The sequence below is a fragment of the Rhinolophus hipposideros genome (genome assembly GCF_964194185.1).
Source record: "Rhinolophus hipposideros genome assembly, chromosome: 5".
In the NCBI taxonomy this organism is placed as follows: domain Eukaryota; kingdom Metazoa; phylum Chordata; class Mammalia; order Chiroptera; family Rhinolophidae; genus Rhinolophus; species Rhinolophus hipposideros.
Genome location: NC_138051.1, coordinates 5,697,200 through 5,709,131, shown reverse-complemented (window position 1 = coordinate 5,709,131; position 11,932 = coordinate 5,697,200). Strand labels below are relative to the sequence as shown.

The window sequence follows — 11,932 nt, the reverse complement described above, 5'->3', positions numbered from 1 at the left end:
AAGTGATCACCCCAATACGCCTAGTACCCATCTGAGATACAGGGTCACTTTTTGGTGAACTCTTCCCATTTGTAGAAATGAATACCTTTTAGGCCCAATGGAGTGTCCTAATTTAATCTACATAACAGTCGTAGGGCTGAAGTTTCATTCTCAGAGAAGGCTGGGTGGTCTTTAAGATGGGGAGTGGGGAAGAAGACGGCAGTAACGAGATGCAAAGTAAGTGCAATCAATGGTCCTAAGGATAAAGACAGGCAGAGCAGGGCAAGATGGGGGGCCATGCGGCTCACTAGGGTCACTTACCTACAGGCAGCTACTGAGTCAAGAGGGGGTTTAGGGCTGGAGGGACTGTTATCAGCAAGCCCCCAACCTCGTCAGTCGCATCCGTAGCTCCCCAGCCCTCTCCCCGCACCACTTTCACCTGTATAACTGACACTCCCCCAAGCCTGTGCAATGTCATGCAAAAAGTGTCACACACCCGGTTCCTTGAGATTTGCTCAAATACAACTCTTCCTACTTAAAAACTCGGGAACGGAGGAGAAGGGGACGTTACGATCTGAAGGACAATGGTGGGAGCTGGTGGGAGTTCTGGGGAGGAAGAAGGAGAAGGCCCTAATTCCAAGGCGTTGACACTACAGAGGATGCTGGAGACGACCTGTGAAGCACGGTCCCAAGGGTACCGACAAGAGACGACAGCCTCCGCGGGGCGGCGCCTTTCCCCAGGTGACAGTAGGCGGCGGAGCCCAGCCACAGGCCGAAGGTCCCCCCACGACGCTCGCTGGGCTCGCCCTTCACCGGGGAAGCCGGCCCGGAGCGGAGAGCGGGAGGCTGGCGCGGCGGCCTGGATGCCCGACTGCCCGGGGCCCGCTGCCCTTTCAGGGGGGGTCCCGCTCGCTCTCTCCCTCCTCGGCCCGCACTGTGCTGGGGGGCGTGGGGGACCCCAGGGTGCAGGGCGGGCGCGTCCCCGCCACGAGCCTCAGGCGCCGGAGAAGCGCAGGTCTGGACCGCGGAAGGGACGTCAAGCGGACCGGAGCGAGGAGGTCCGGGCAGAAGAGCGAGCGGTCACTGCCCGCGTCCCTCGGCGCGGGGCCCGCACGGCGCGGTCCTCGGGGAAGCGGAAGCGCGACCTCCCCGACTCGGTGGTGCTGCCGCTTTTGGGGCCTGGGAGCCGGGTCCCCTGCCCTCCGCGCGGCGGCGGAACCGCCTGGGGCCCATTTTCTTCCCCTACCTCCGGCCACAAGTGCCGAACTGGGGCCCTCAATGGGAGGGTACCCCGCTCCGGGATATCTTCCTCTTCCTCCGCCCCACACTCCCTTCCCGAGAGCCGTTGGCCGCAGGCAGTGGGATACAAATTTCGCGCGGGCCTAGCTGAGGTGGGCCGTAAAGAGGCGCGGACCGGAAGTGGTGGTTGTCATAGTGACCGAGGGGCCAGCTCCTTCCCCGTCTTATTTTTCCTCTTCTCCCGCTCAGTTTTTGGGAGGCCAGGAAAATCGAAGGAGGAAGTGCTGACGCACTGGGCTCCCCCAAACATAACCAGATGCTCTAACGACTGTGTCGGCCGGTGGATTTGGGAGAGGACCAGACCGGAAATGGCTGTTTCCATGGTAACCCCTGAGCGGGTTGCCTGGGAGATGACCCCTTTCGGTCTCTGCATCTTCGCTGTAGCGTCGCTTCCAAGGCAGGTCTACCTAACAGATCCTGGACTATCTCCTGCCATGATTCCCGGGAAATACCGCTCTGTGTCTGGCCGGGCTACGAACAATGTAGGTTGGATCTCCTTACTTTCCCGTGCTTTCCATTCGCATCGTCCTTTCGGTCTGGCGTCTTTGTCCTAGGTGATGTATTACTAGGACCAGGACCGCTGAGTCTACTTAGGGTATTGTCTGATGGAGGCTTAAGATTCGGTCTGGACCAAGGCGCTTGGAGGGTGTTAATGTTGTGTGATGGCTATTGAAAATCTTGTCCCAGATCTGGGCTTCCCAGAAGGTGGAGCTGGTCTGCTGTGAAAGGCTAAGGTTCGTTTAAATTCCTTTAACCAGTCGGTTCCCTTTTTTTTTTTTAATTAAGAAAATAATTTATTATTAACAGACACTCCCATCTCCTTTACCTGTTCCATTGAGCTATTCACGTAGGCCTGAAATGGCAAGTGTCAAAATCATGAGGTGCTAAGTCGAGGGTTAAATTGCTGCAGACATTTTGGAAAACAAATCACAGTGAAACCTTTTAATTCTTAGTTGTGATTTTATTGTTTTCAGAAAATATTCAGAACATGATCATATACCAGAAACAAACAAAAAGCAAGCATCCTGTTTTATTCTAATTTTTTGTTATATCTTTGTACTATTTGGGGGAGGAGTGTGTGTGTGTGTGTGTGTGTGTGTGTGTGTGTGTAAGCTAAGAACATATTTTATGATTTAATTTTTACATTTCAGGTGAACTGTGGGCTTCATCTGGTTATTCAAACATCATCTCTTCCTGAAAAAAACAAAGTAAGAAATAGCAGCATGATTTAAAGAGTAGAGTCTGAACTGGAAATTTTAAGTATATTTATTTTGGTCTCCAATCTGAACCTAATTTTTATTTTCTGCCTACATAAAGCCAAAAAACCTCTTTTAAAAACTGAATCTTATTTCACTCATCAATTGGAGGAGGTAAGGTTATTTTATCTGACGTTTAAACATTTTTTGAGTCAGGATCATTCTTAACATTGATGACACATTATAGCTTAATTGGGAAAGATTTTTCTTTCTTACTAATGGGTAAAATGATGGTATGTCTTACTATTGATGGACTCTTATAATGGGTAAAAGGTGTTAATTTGAGGGGGACATATTCATATACTCCATTTAAGATCAGGGGAGAAAAATAGATTAGTTGTGGAAATATATTAGACGTAATGCTATTTAGAAGTTAAGATACGAACATGAAATTCTTTATTCCCTAACATTTTGCTCATAATATCTCTGGTATTTCCATAATTTCTTTTTTTGTTTGATTTTTGAAGTACACATGTTTTTCTTTCTCTCCTTTCTCACCTCAGCACTCGAACATACCCACCTCCCACAAAATTATGCCTCAAGACACAATATAATTTTTTTCCTTTGACCGAGTAGTACATCTCCAAACATCACAATTCAGCCTTTTTTTTTCTAAAGAAAATGTTGGCGGATCTTTTCCGTCCCCCCCCCCCGCCCTCCCCCCACCCCGCGTTGTTCCTCCAGACCCTGCTACCCCCCCTCCTAGGGGGGGCCTCTGGCGGGGTGCAGGGGTGGGCGGGCGGGGTTGGGGTGGGGTCAAAAAAAGAAAATATTAAATAGATGACATTGGAGGAACTCTAAAGCAAAGGGCAGAGTTTACAGATAATAGCATAAGAAGGGTTAAGTAGGGGAAAGTAGACCATTTGATCATCTCGAATAAATAGCAGTTAGCTAGATTAATGGAAAATATTCTCTATTATAATTGGACACAATGGATTCCCTCCAAAGTTTTGCTAATTAATTTCACTGAACAATCCTATTCTACCATTATAACGTGTTTCTGAGAACAATATACCGCATCCAAATTCTTTCCAAACAATTTGTTTTCTCTTATGTGGACATATGTTCTGAGAAAGTACCTTTAGCTCATATAATTCATAGGAGACAATACAAATGCTATTATAGTATTTATAGTATGGATGTTTCAGAAGCTTCATAATTCTTTTCAAATATATATTTAGGTTTTGTTTGTGGCTGATCCTGAGAAGGTGTTTGATTTTGTTTTTTTTTAGTTCTATCAACTAATTTAAAATCAATTTAGAGAAATCCCTTCTTAGAAGGTTTAGATATACGATTATGTTATAATTGGACTCTTAAAGAAATTCTAATGATAAAAACATTGATTTTTTTCAACAGAATTTAATTTTTGTATGTTTTTTGCTTTTGTTTTTGAGAAAATGATTCTTTTAACCATTGTATATGTGGTAAAGCTATGGAGGAATTGGAAATGCCTCAGAATGGAATGTAGTTTCATCGACCTTATGAAATTGACTCTGATTGTGTGTGCGTGCGCACATGTGTATTTCCAAATACATATAATGTAAAATTTTAATCATTTTAAATTGTACAAATCAGTGGCATTAAATACATTCACAATGTTGTGCAGCCATCACCATTGTCTAGCTTCAGAACTTTTTATTACCCGAAAGGAAGTCCCTGTACCCATTAAGCTGTCACTCCCCATACCCCCTACTCTACTCCACTGGAAGCCACAAATCTACTTTCTGCCTTTATAGATTTTTGTATTCTCAGTATTTCATAAATGGAATCATGCAATATGTAGCATTTTGTGTCTGGCCTCTTTCACTTAGCATGATGTTTTCAGGTTCATCTGTATGTTCTAGCATGTGTTGGTTATTAGTGTTATTTTATAATTATCTTCATTATTGTTAAATTTTTATCCGATTATTTTTTTCTTAAACGATTTTTTTTTTTAGGTTGAATTCAGGCTAAATAAAGAAACATCATCATTCCCTGGTCGACTCTTACAACATGACCTTGAAAGAAACTACTCAAGTAGGCAAGGTATTGTCAGTGAGTAGAGAACATATATGGTTTATTTTCTTTGAGTAATGTTGTTTAATAATAGTGAATATCTAGATCAAAAAAGACTTGAATTAAAAATGAAATGGTTAATTGGTTGCCAAATTGATTTCATATTTGTTTAAATCGGAATTGATTTTACATACCCAGCAAGTAGATTATTTCCAATACAGAAAAAGATGTTGCATTTTAGTTCAGGAGTGGGCTATGTACAAGAGAATGGGAAAGAATCTTCCAAATACTGTATTGGAATGAGGAATAATGGATAATTAGTCAAGGTAAGAGTATGGGAACAGAGATCTTTAGGAAATAAAGAAACAGTGGAAAGTTAGAAGTGGAAAAGGAACAGTTTCTTTCTCTTACCTACACATGTAATTATAGAAATTTTTTCAAAGGCCTTAAACTTCAGTGTACATCACCCGAGATCTTATTAGAAATGCAGATTTTCAGTATTTTCCTTACCCTTTTCCGCTTCCTCATTCTGATTTTGTAAGTGTTGGTTGGGATTTGGAAACGTAAATTTTAATAACATCGCAAGTGATTGTGATTGTTGTGGTTTGTGGACCATTCTTTGAAAAAGACTGCCTTAATATGATCTGGTTATATTTCTGAAATGTCATTTTCAATTTAAGGAGAAATTTCTTTTGGTACATTTGAGTGGTTAGTTGGTTGCTAACAACTGTTAGCTATCTGACGTGCTAGCGTTAAGCACTATAGTGTTCTTACATGCAGTGCCATCGCCACCTCCTAGGAGTTTGTATGAGAGGGCTGATCATACAGGCCTCTCTAGTTTATTCATCTCTTTGCTGCATGAACATGTGGCAATTTTGAATATTAGTTCCTTTTTTGTTTCATTACTTCTGGACCTTCCTTTTGGGCCCATCTAATCTGACATAATTTTTCTCTTTCCGATATCCTATGGTCTTGTCTTAGCCAGTTGCTAGACAGGACACCAACCAAACCACAGTTCCACAGTGCAAGAAACATCTCTCTTATCTTCTTTTGTTCAGTTGAATGCATATTTATTGAGTGTGTACTATGTGCTAGTACTGCATTAGTCACACAGTGATACGTGTGAACTTGAAAGTTCTCAAGTAGGATTTTTCTGTTCACATTGGGAATTTCCTTCACATTTTTGATAACAATATCTTAAATTTGTTTTGTAAATTATGAGTTAAACTTACATACTTTTCCCAACCTATTCTCAAGTTAGAGGAGGAAGTTGGTATACAGATTTGTGGATGCCTGTCTAGATAAGTATATTTTTATATTTAATTCATTAATTAGTTTATTTATTTATTTATATTCAGCTACACTTGACAGTGCATATCATTTTATATTAGTTTCAGGTGTACTGCATAGTGGTTAGGCATTTCTATAATTTACGCAGTGATTCCCCGATTAGTCTAGTACCCACCTGGCACTATACATAGTTGTTGCAACATTATTGAATATATTCATTATGCTGTACTTTACATCCCTGTGACTATTTTGTAACTACCAAATGTATTTCTTAATCCCTTCACCTTTTCCATCTAGCTCCCCAACCCCACTCCCCTCTGGCAACCATCAGTTTTTTTCTCTGTATCTATGAGTCTGTTTCTGTTTTGTTTGTTTGTTTATTTTGCTCTTTAGATTACACATGTAAGTGAGATCACACCGTATTTGTTTTCTCAGTCTGACTTATTTCACTTAGCATAATACCCTCCAGGTCCGTCCATGTTGTCGCAAATGGCAAGATTTCATTCTTTTATGGCAGAGTAATATTCCATTTTATGTATGTACCACAATGTTTTTATCCAGTCGTCTATTGATGGGCACTTGGGCTGCTTCCATATTTTGGCTGTTGTAAATAATGCTTCAGTGAACATAAGGGTCGGTACATATATCTTTTCGAATTAGTGTTTTGGATTTCTTCAGAGAAATATCCAGAAGTAGAATTGCTGGCTCATGAGGTAGTTCTATTTTTAATTTTTGATGACCTCCAAACTGTTTTGCATAGTGGCTGCACCAATTTGCAATCTCACTAACAGTGCACGAGGGTTCTCTTTTCTCTGCAGCCTCGCCAACACTTGTTTGTTGATTTGTTGATGATGGGCATTCTGACAGGTGTGAGGTGATATCTCATTGTAGCTTTAATTTGCATTTCTCTGATGATTAGTGATGTTGAGCATTTTTTCATATGTCTATTTGCCATGTGTATATCCTCTTTGGAGAAATGTCTATTCATGTCTTCTCATTTGGTAATTGGATTATTTGCTTTTTGGTGTTGAAATTGTATGAGTTTTTAAATAAATTTTTGGTATTAACTCCTTATAATTGTATCATTTGCAAATATTCAGTAGGCTGCCTTTTCATTACCTTGGTGATTGTTTTATGCTGTACAAATCTTTTTAGTTTGAATGTAGTCCCAGTTGTTTATTTTTTCTTTTGTTTTCCTTGCCCGAGGAGATAGATCAAAAAAACATTACTAAGAGCAATGTCAGAGAATTTATTGCCTATGTTTTCTACTAGCAGTTCTATGGTTTCAGGTCTTACACTTAAATCTATAATACATTTTGAATTTATTCATACTTATGGTGTAAGAAGGTGGTCCAGTTTCATTTTTTTTTGCATGTATCTGTCCAGTTTTCCTAGCGTCATTTGTTGAATAGACTGTTTTTACCCCACTGTATATTCTTGCCTCCTTTGTGATAGATTAAATGACTACATCGATGTGAGTTTATTTCTGGGCTCTCTATTCCATCTATGTGTCTATTTTTATGCCAGTACCATGCTGTTTTGATAACTATAGCCTTATAGTATATTTTGATATCAGGTAACATGATACCTTCAATTTTGTGTTTCTTTCTCAAGAGTGCTTTTTCTTGTCTGGGAAGCTCTTTATTATTCCTTCAATTTTAAATGATAGACTTGCTGGGTAGAGTAGTCTTGATTGTAGGTTCTTGCTTTTTATCACATTCAATATTTCATACCAATCCCTACTTACCTGCAACTTTCTGTTGAGAAATCAAGTGACAATGTTATGGGAGCTCCCTCGTATGTAACTAACTGCTTTTTACTTGCTGCTTTTAGTATTCTCTCTTTGTCTTTAACCTTTGGCATTTTAATTGTGATGTATGTTTGTGTGGGCCTGTGTGGTTCATCTTGTTTGGAACTCTGTGTGCTTCCTGGACTTGCATGTTTATTTCCTTCACCAGGTCAGGAAAGTTTTCAGTCATTATTTCTTCAATATGTTCTCACTCTCTTGCTTTCTTTCTTCTCCTGGTACCCCGATGATGTGAATGTTGTTTTGCCTGATGTCCCAGTCATCTCTTAAATTATCCTTATTGTTTTAATTTTTGTTTTCTTTTTGCTCTTCTGACTGGGTGTGTTCTGCTACCTACCTTGTCTTCCAAATTGTTGATTCAGTTCTCTGCTTCATCTAGTCTGCTGGTGATTCTTTGTAGTGTATTCTTCATTTCAGTTATTGTATTCTTAATTTCTGACTTTTTTTATGGTTTCAGTGTCCTTTTTCATGCTTACTATCTCTTGGTTGAAGTTTTCACTGAGTTCATCTACAAAGTCTGACAATTAAGTTCACAAACTTGTTGCAACTATATTGTTAACCTGTTTTTGAAATCAGAGGGATTATTCATTATGAATTTGTACCAACTGGACAAACAGTTAACCACGTTTACTATTTGGAAGTGCTGAAAAGGCTGCATGAAAACGTAACACGACCTGAACTTTTTGCAAACAATTCATGGCTCTTGCATCACGACAATGCACCAGCTCACATGGCACTGTCTATGAGGGAGTTGTTAGCCAGGAAACAAATCACTGTATTGGAACACCCTGCGTATGCACCTGATCTGGCCCCCAATGACTTCTTTCTTTACCCGAAAGGAAGACATTTTGATGGCATTCAGGACATCAACGGTAATAGGACAGTTCTGATGGCCATTGCAGAAATAGAGTTCCAAAATTGCTTTGAAGGGTGGATTAGGCACTGGCTTCAGTGCACAGCTTCCCAAAGGGGAGGACTTCAAAGGTGACCATAGTGATATTCAGCAATGAGGGATGTAGCACATTTTTCTGCTTCGTATGTGAGTGTTTATATATGTGGGAGTTTATATATCCACGTAAATATTTGCATGTTTCAACTGCAGATAACTCTGTTTCCTAGTCATTTAGAGGATCTTTCTGTGGATTTTAAGATCTCTCTGTCTAATCAGTCTCATCTCTTCCTATTTATTTGTAAGACGCATATCACACTTACTATAATAGCAAGCTCATCATGGGGATCATTATTATGACCTCTGTGTTTAATAGGAGTTGAAAGGTTTGAAGGTAAAGCTCCTTTATTCACTGAGTGTAAATAAAATTTACTGTTTTGATTACTACCTTTTTCAAAATTACTGATTGATTACTACCTTTGCATCCCAAGTCTTATAATGTTTCAATTGCCTCTTAAACTGAGGATTGGCTTGTAGCCTTTACAAAAGAATTTGAAAAACCTATCTGTAATATAATGAGAACTGAAGGTTGTCTATTGTTTGGAGTTTTTCTTTTATCACCTTTAGCTGATCAGTGAATCCTTAATCAGTTAATTCTCAGACTAGTTTTTGTTTGTTTCTTTGGTTTCTAAATTAGTGTACTGAATGATGGTTGCTTGGCTATCCTGCTATCAGCTGGTCAAGGTCATTGGTGACCATGATGTCAATTCTTAATGCTTGTACTCTAGAACATCGTGTCTAGTTATCTTCGTATTTCATGATATTCAGAAAGAAAGTGGAGTGTGAGCACTGATTGTTTTGTTCATGAAGCTAGCTAGGTGTGTGATACTTTGGTTTATACTTGGCATACCTAGAAAAGCTAACGAATACCATTGCTTTTTAGCTCTTTAATATGATCTATGTGGAACTTGATTTTAAGTTCTCATCATATTGTGTGATGGCCTGCCAAAGAGAATCCTAATGTCCTACATTTGGTTCGTTTTTATCTTCTTATTGGTCTGTTTATGCCACAGAATTTTGTGGTAACCTTCAGTTCTATTTTACTGCTTATCGCTCTTCTCAACATCAATTGCTGTTTTCATGAAATTTTCTCTTTATACAAGAAAATACAGTAGAATTCCTCAAAGGTTATTCCTCAAATAATCTTCAACCTGTTACTCAAATCTTACCTCATTTCTGGAACTTCCCAGCATCTCTTCTTGACAATTCTACATTCTTCTGGGTGTTTAGAATATATCTTACTATATACACACCCCCAAACTCATATGTAACCATCTTCTTTAAGCGAAAAATAACCAGCCACATTCATGTGTGGATGTATTATTAGGTATTTTTTTATTCTCCATTTTCCACATGTTCTTCTGTATAGTTTGTTAATTTCACATGTGTTTGCCCAGTAGAATGAAAGATACCTAATTGGCAGCGACAACATCTAACCAACAGCCTATAAAACTAATGGGGGTGTCATACATTCTGTGGGCCCTCACTATAAGTATATAAGATTTATTGATATCACTTTGGTTTTGCAGTATTCTCTATTAATCGTAGCTGAGCATACAAACAAACAAAAAAGTGATGATGTGAGGTTTGCATTTGCTATTTAAAACTACTTTCTCTGTATTTCCTGTAGCAAAGTCATGTATTATGTAGCTTTGTGATAAACTTTTTGATATTTTGAAGGAGACGGAAGAGTCATAAGCCCTTCGCCTCGTAATAAATCTGCATGCATCTCATCCACAACAAACGTGACAGAACTATATGGGCTGGACATGAAAACTACCATGAGCTCCTTATCAGCATTTGGAGATTCTTCCATTCAGACACCTTCAAAGTCCAGAATCCGGCAGGGCTGTCATAGTGCTGGCCCAAATGTATCTGGTAATGAGGGACTATGATCTCAGCTAAGAGCGTTAACATTTACTATTAGGAGTCAGCATTATAAAGGGGTAAAGGTAGCACTATAGTAGTTCTGTTCTTTCAACCAATCTGTAAGGCAAGGGAAAAATTATTTAGCATTCACAGAACATATAGTTTAGATTTGAGAGGAAAGAAGCAAACAAACTCAAAGTTAGTAATTAATTTCAAACATGGAGAGCTATGGAAACTATACTTTCTATAAAAGGTATTTGTAAGGGCCAAAGTTCTCCAAATATAAGGTGACTTTAGTTTTAAGATTTTTAAAGGTTTTTCTTAACCAAGTAATTTGTATATTATTTTCAATAGGTGATCATATTAATTTGGTGAGCTCATCAATGCCATCATTTCCCATTCTCCAACGTTCTTCTGAAGAGAAAATTCTTTACTCAGACAGGTTGACCCTAGAAAGGTGAGGACAATTTGTTTTATTTTATTTTTTTGACTAGATAGTACATAGACATGGTACAGATTTGAAAGGTACAAAAAGTCTCGCTTCCTCTTCTCGTTCTCCAGCTATCCAGTTCTCCTTTCTAGGTATAATCACTGTTACCGATTTTTTATTTATCCTTCCAGGTATATGGGGAGGAATTTTGTATCTGTATCATGTAAAAGAACTTGGCTATGCTCTAAGAGTAGTAAGTAATCTAAAATATGACATCGATGAAAATGGATTTTGGGATAGAAAAACCTTTATAATGTAGTCCTCCCACAGGCTTCCAGGCCCTGTTACCCCACTGGCCTCACCTCCTCCTAATCTCTCCTTCACTCATTCTGCCTCCTGGAATATACCGAGTATGTTTACCTCTCAGGGGTTTTGTACTTGCTGTTCCCTCTTCCTGGAATGCTGTTCCTCCACATATCAGTAGTCTCACTTCCTTATCTCCTCACGTTTTTACTCAGATGTTGTCATCTCAGGGATGACGTTCCCTGGCCACCTTCTCCAAAGCTGCAACCCCTTTCATCCTGACAGTCCCCAGCCTCCTTCTCTGCTTTATTTTTCTTCTTAGTACTTATCACCCTCGAACATATTAAACATTTTACTTACCAAGTTTATTATTTGTTTCCTCCTACTAGAGCATAAGCTCCACAAACATGGGGAGTTTTGTTTAGTTCTGTATCCCCAGCACTTAGAACAGCCTGGGACAAAATAAGCTCTCAATAAAAACTTTTTGGATAAATGAGTATATTTAGGACTTGATCCCCATCTTTAAATCCTGGAAGGTATCTGCAATGGAAGGGTGGATGAAAGGTCCCAACCCTACCTTAGTACTCTAACCAGCAGAGAAACCATTTCTGCTATGCATACCTTTAGCTTAATGCACAACTAACGGCAAATTGTTAAGCAAACATAATAGCTCAGCAGCACACCTGACAGCGGATTGTCCCGGATCATTTGTGTTTGTAGTTGGAAGAAAGCTCTCCGGAGGGTGTAACATGTTT

At 39.6% G+C, this 11,932-nt stretch overlaps 1 protein-coding gene across 3 annotated transcripts in view; it reads left to right on the top strand.

The window, feature by feature from the left end:
- The first annotated feature begins 1,473 nt into the window (after positions 1 to 1,473).
- LRRC49 (leucine rich repeat containing 49) overlaps positions 1,474 to 11,932 on the top strand; it is a 136,163-nt gene continuing 125,704 nt past the window's right edge. Inside the window, exons 1-5 of one of the 3 annotated variants that reach the window (XM_081050344.1) lie at positions 1,548 to 1,760; positions 2,430 to 2,486; positions 4,472 to 4,559; positions 10,256 to 10,453; positions 10,799 to 10,901. In XM_081050344.1, the coding sequence (XP_080906470.1) occupies positions 1,587 to 1,760; positions 2,430 to 2,486; positions 4,472 to 4,559; positions 10,256 to 10,453; positions 10,799 to 10,901 (620 nt within the window). In that variant the 5' untranslated portion in view covers positions 1,548 to 1,586. Of the gene's footprint in view, positions 1,761 to 2,429; positions 2,487 to 4,471; positions 4,569 to 10,255; positions 10,454 to 10,798; positions 10,902 to 11,932 lie in introns of all 3 variants that reach the window. The other 2 variants (XM_081050343.1, XM_081050342.1) reach the window with 2 other exon arrangements.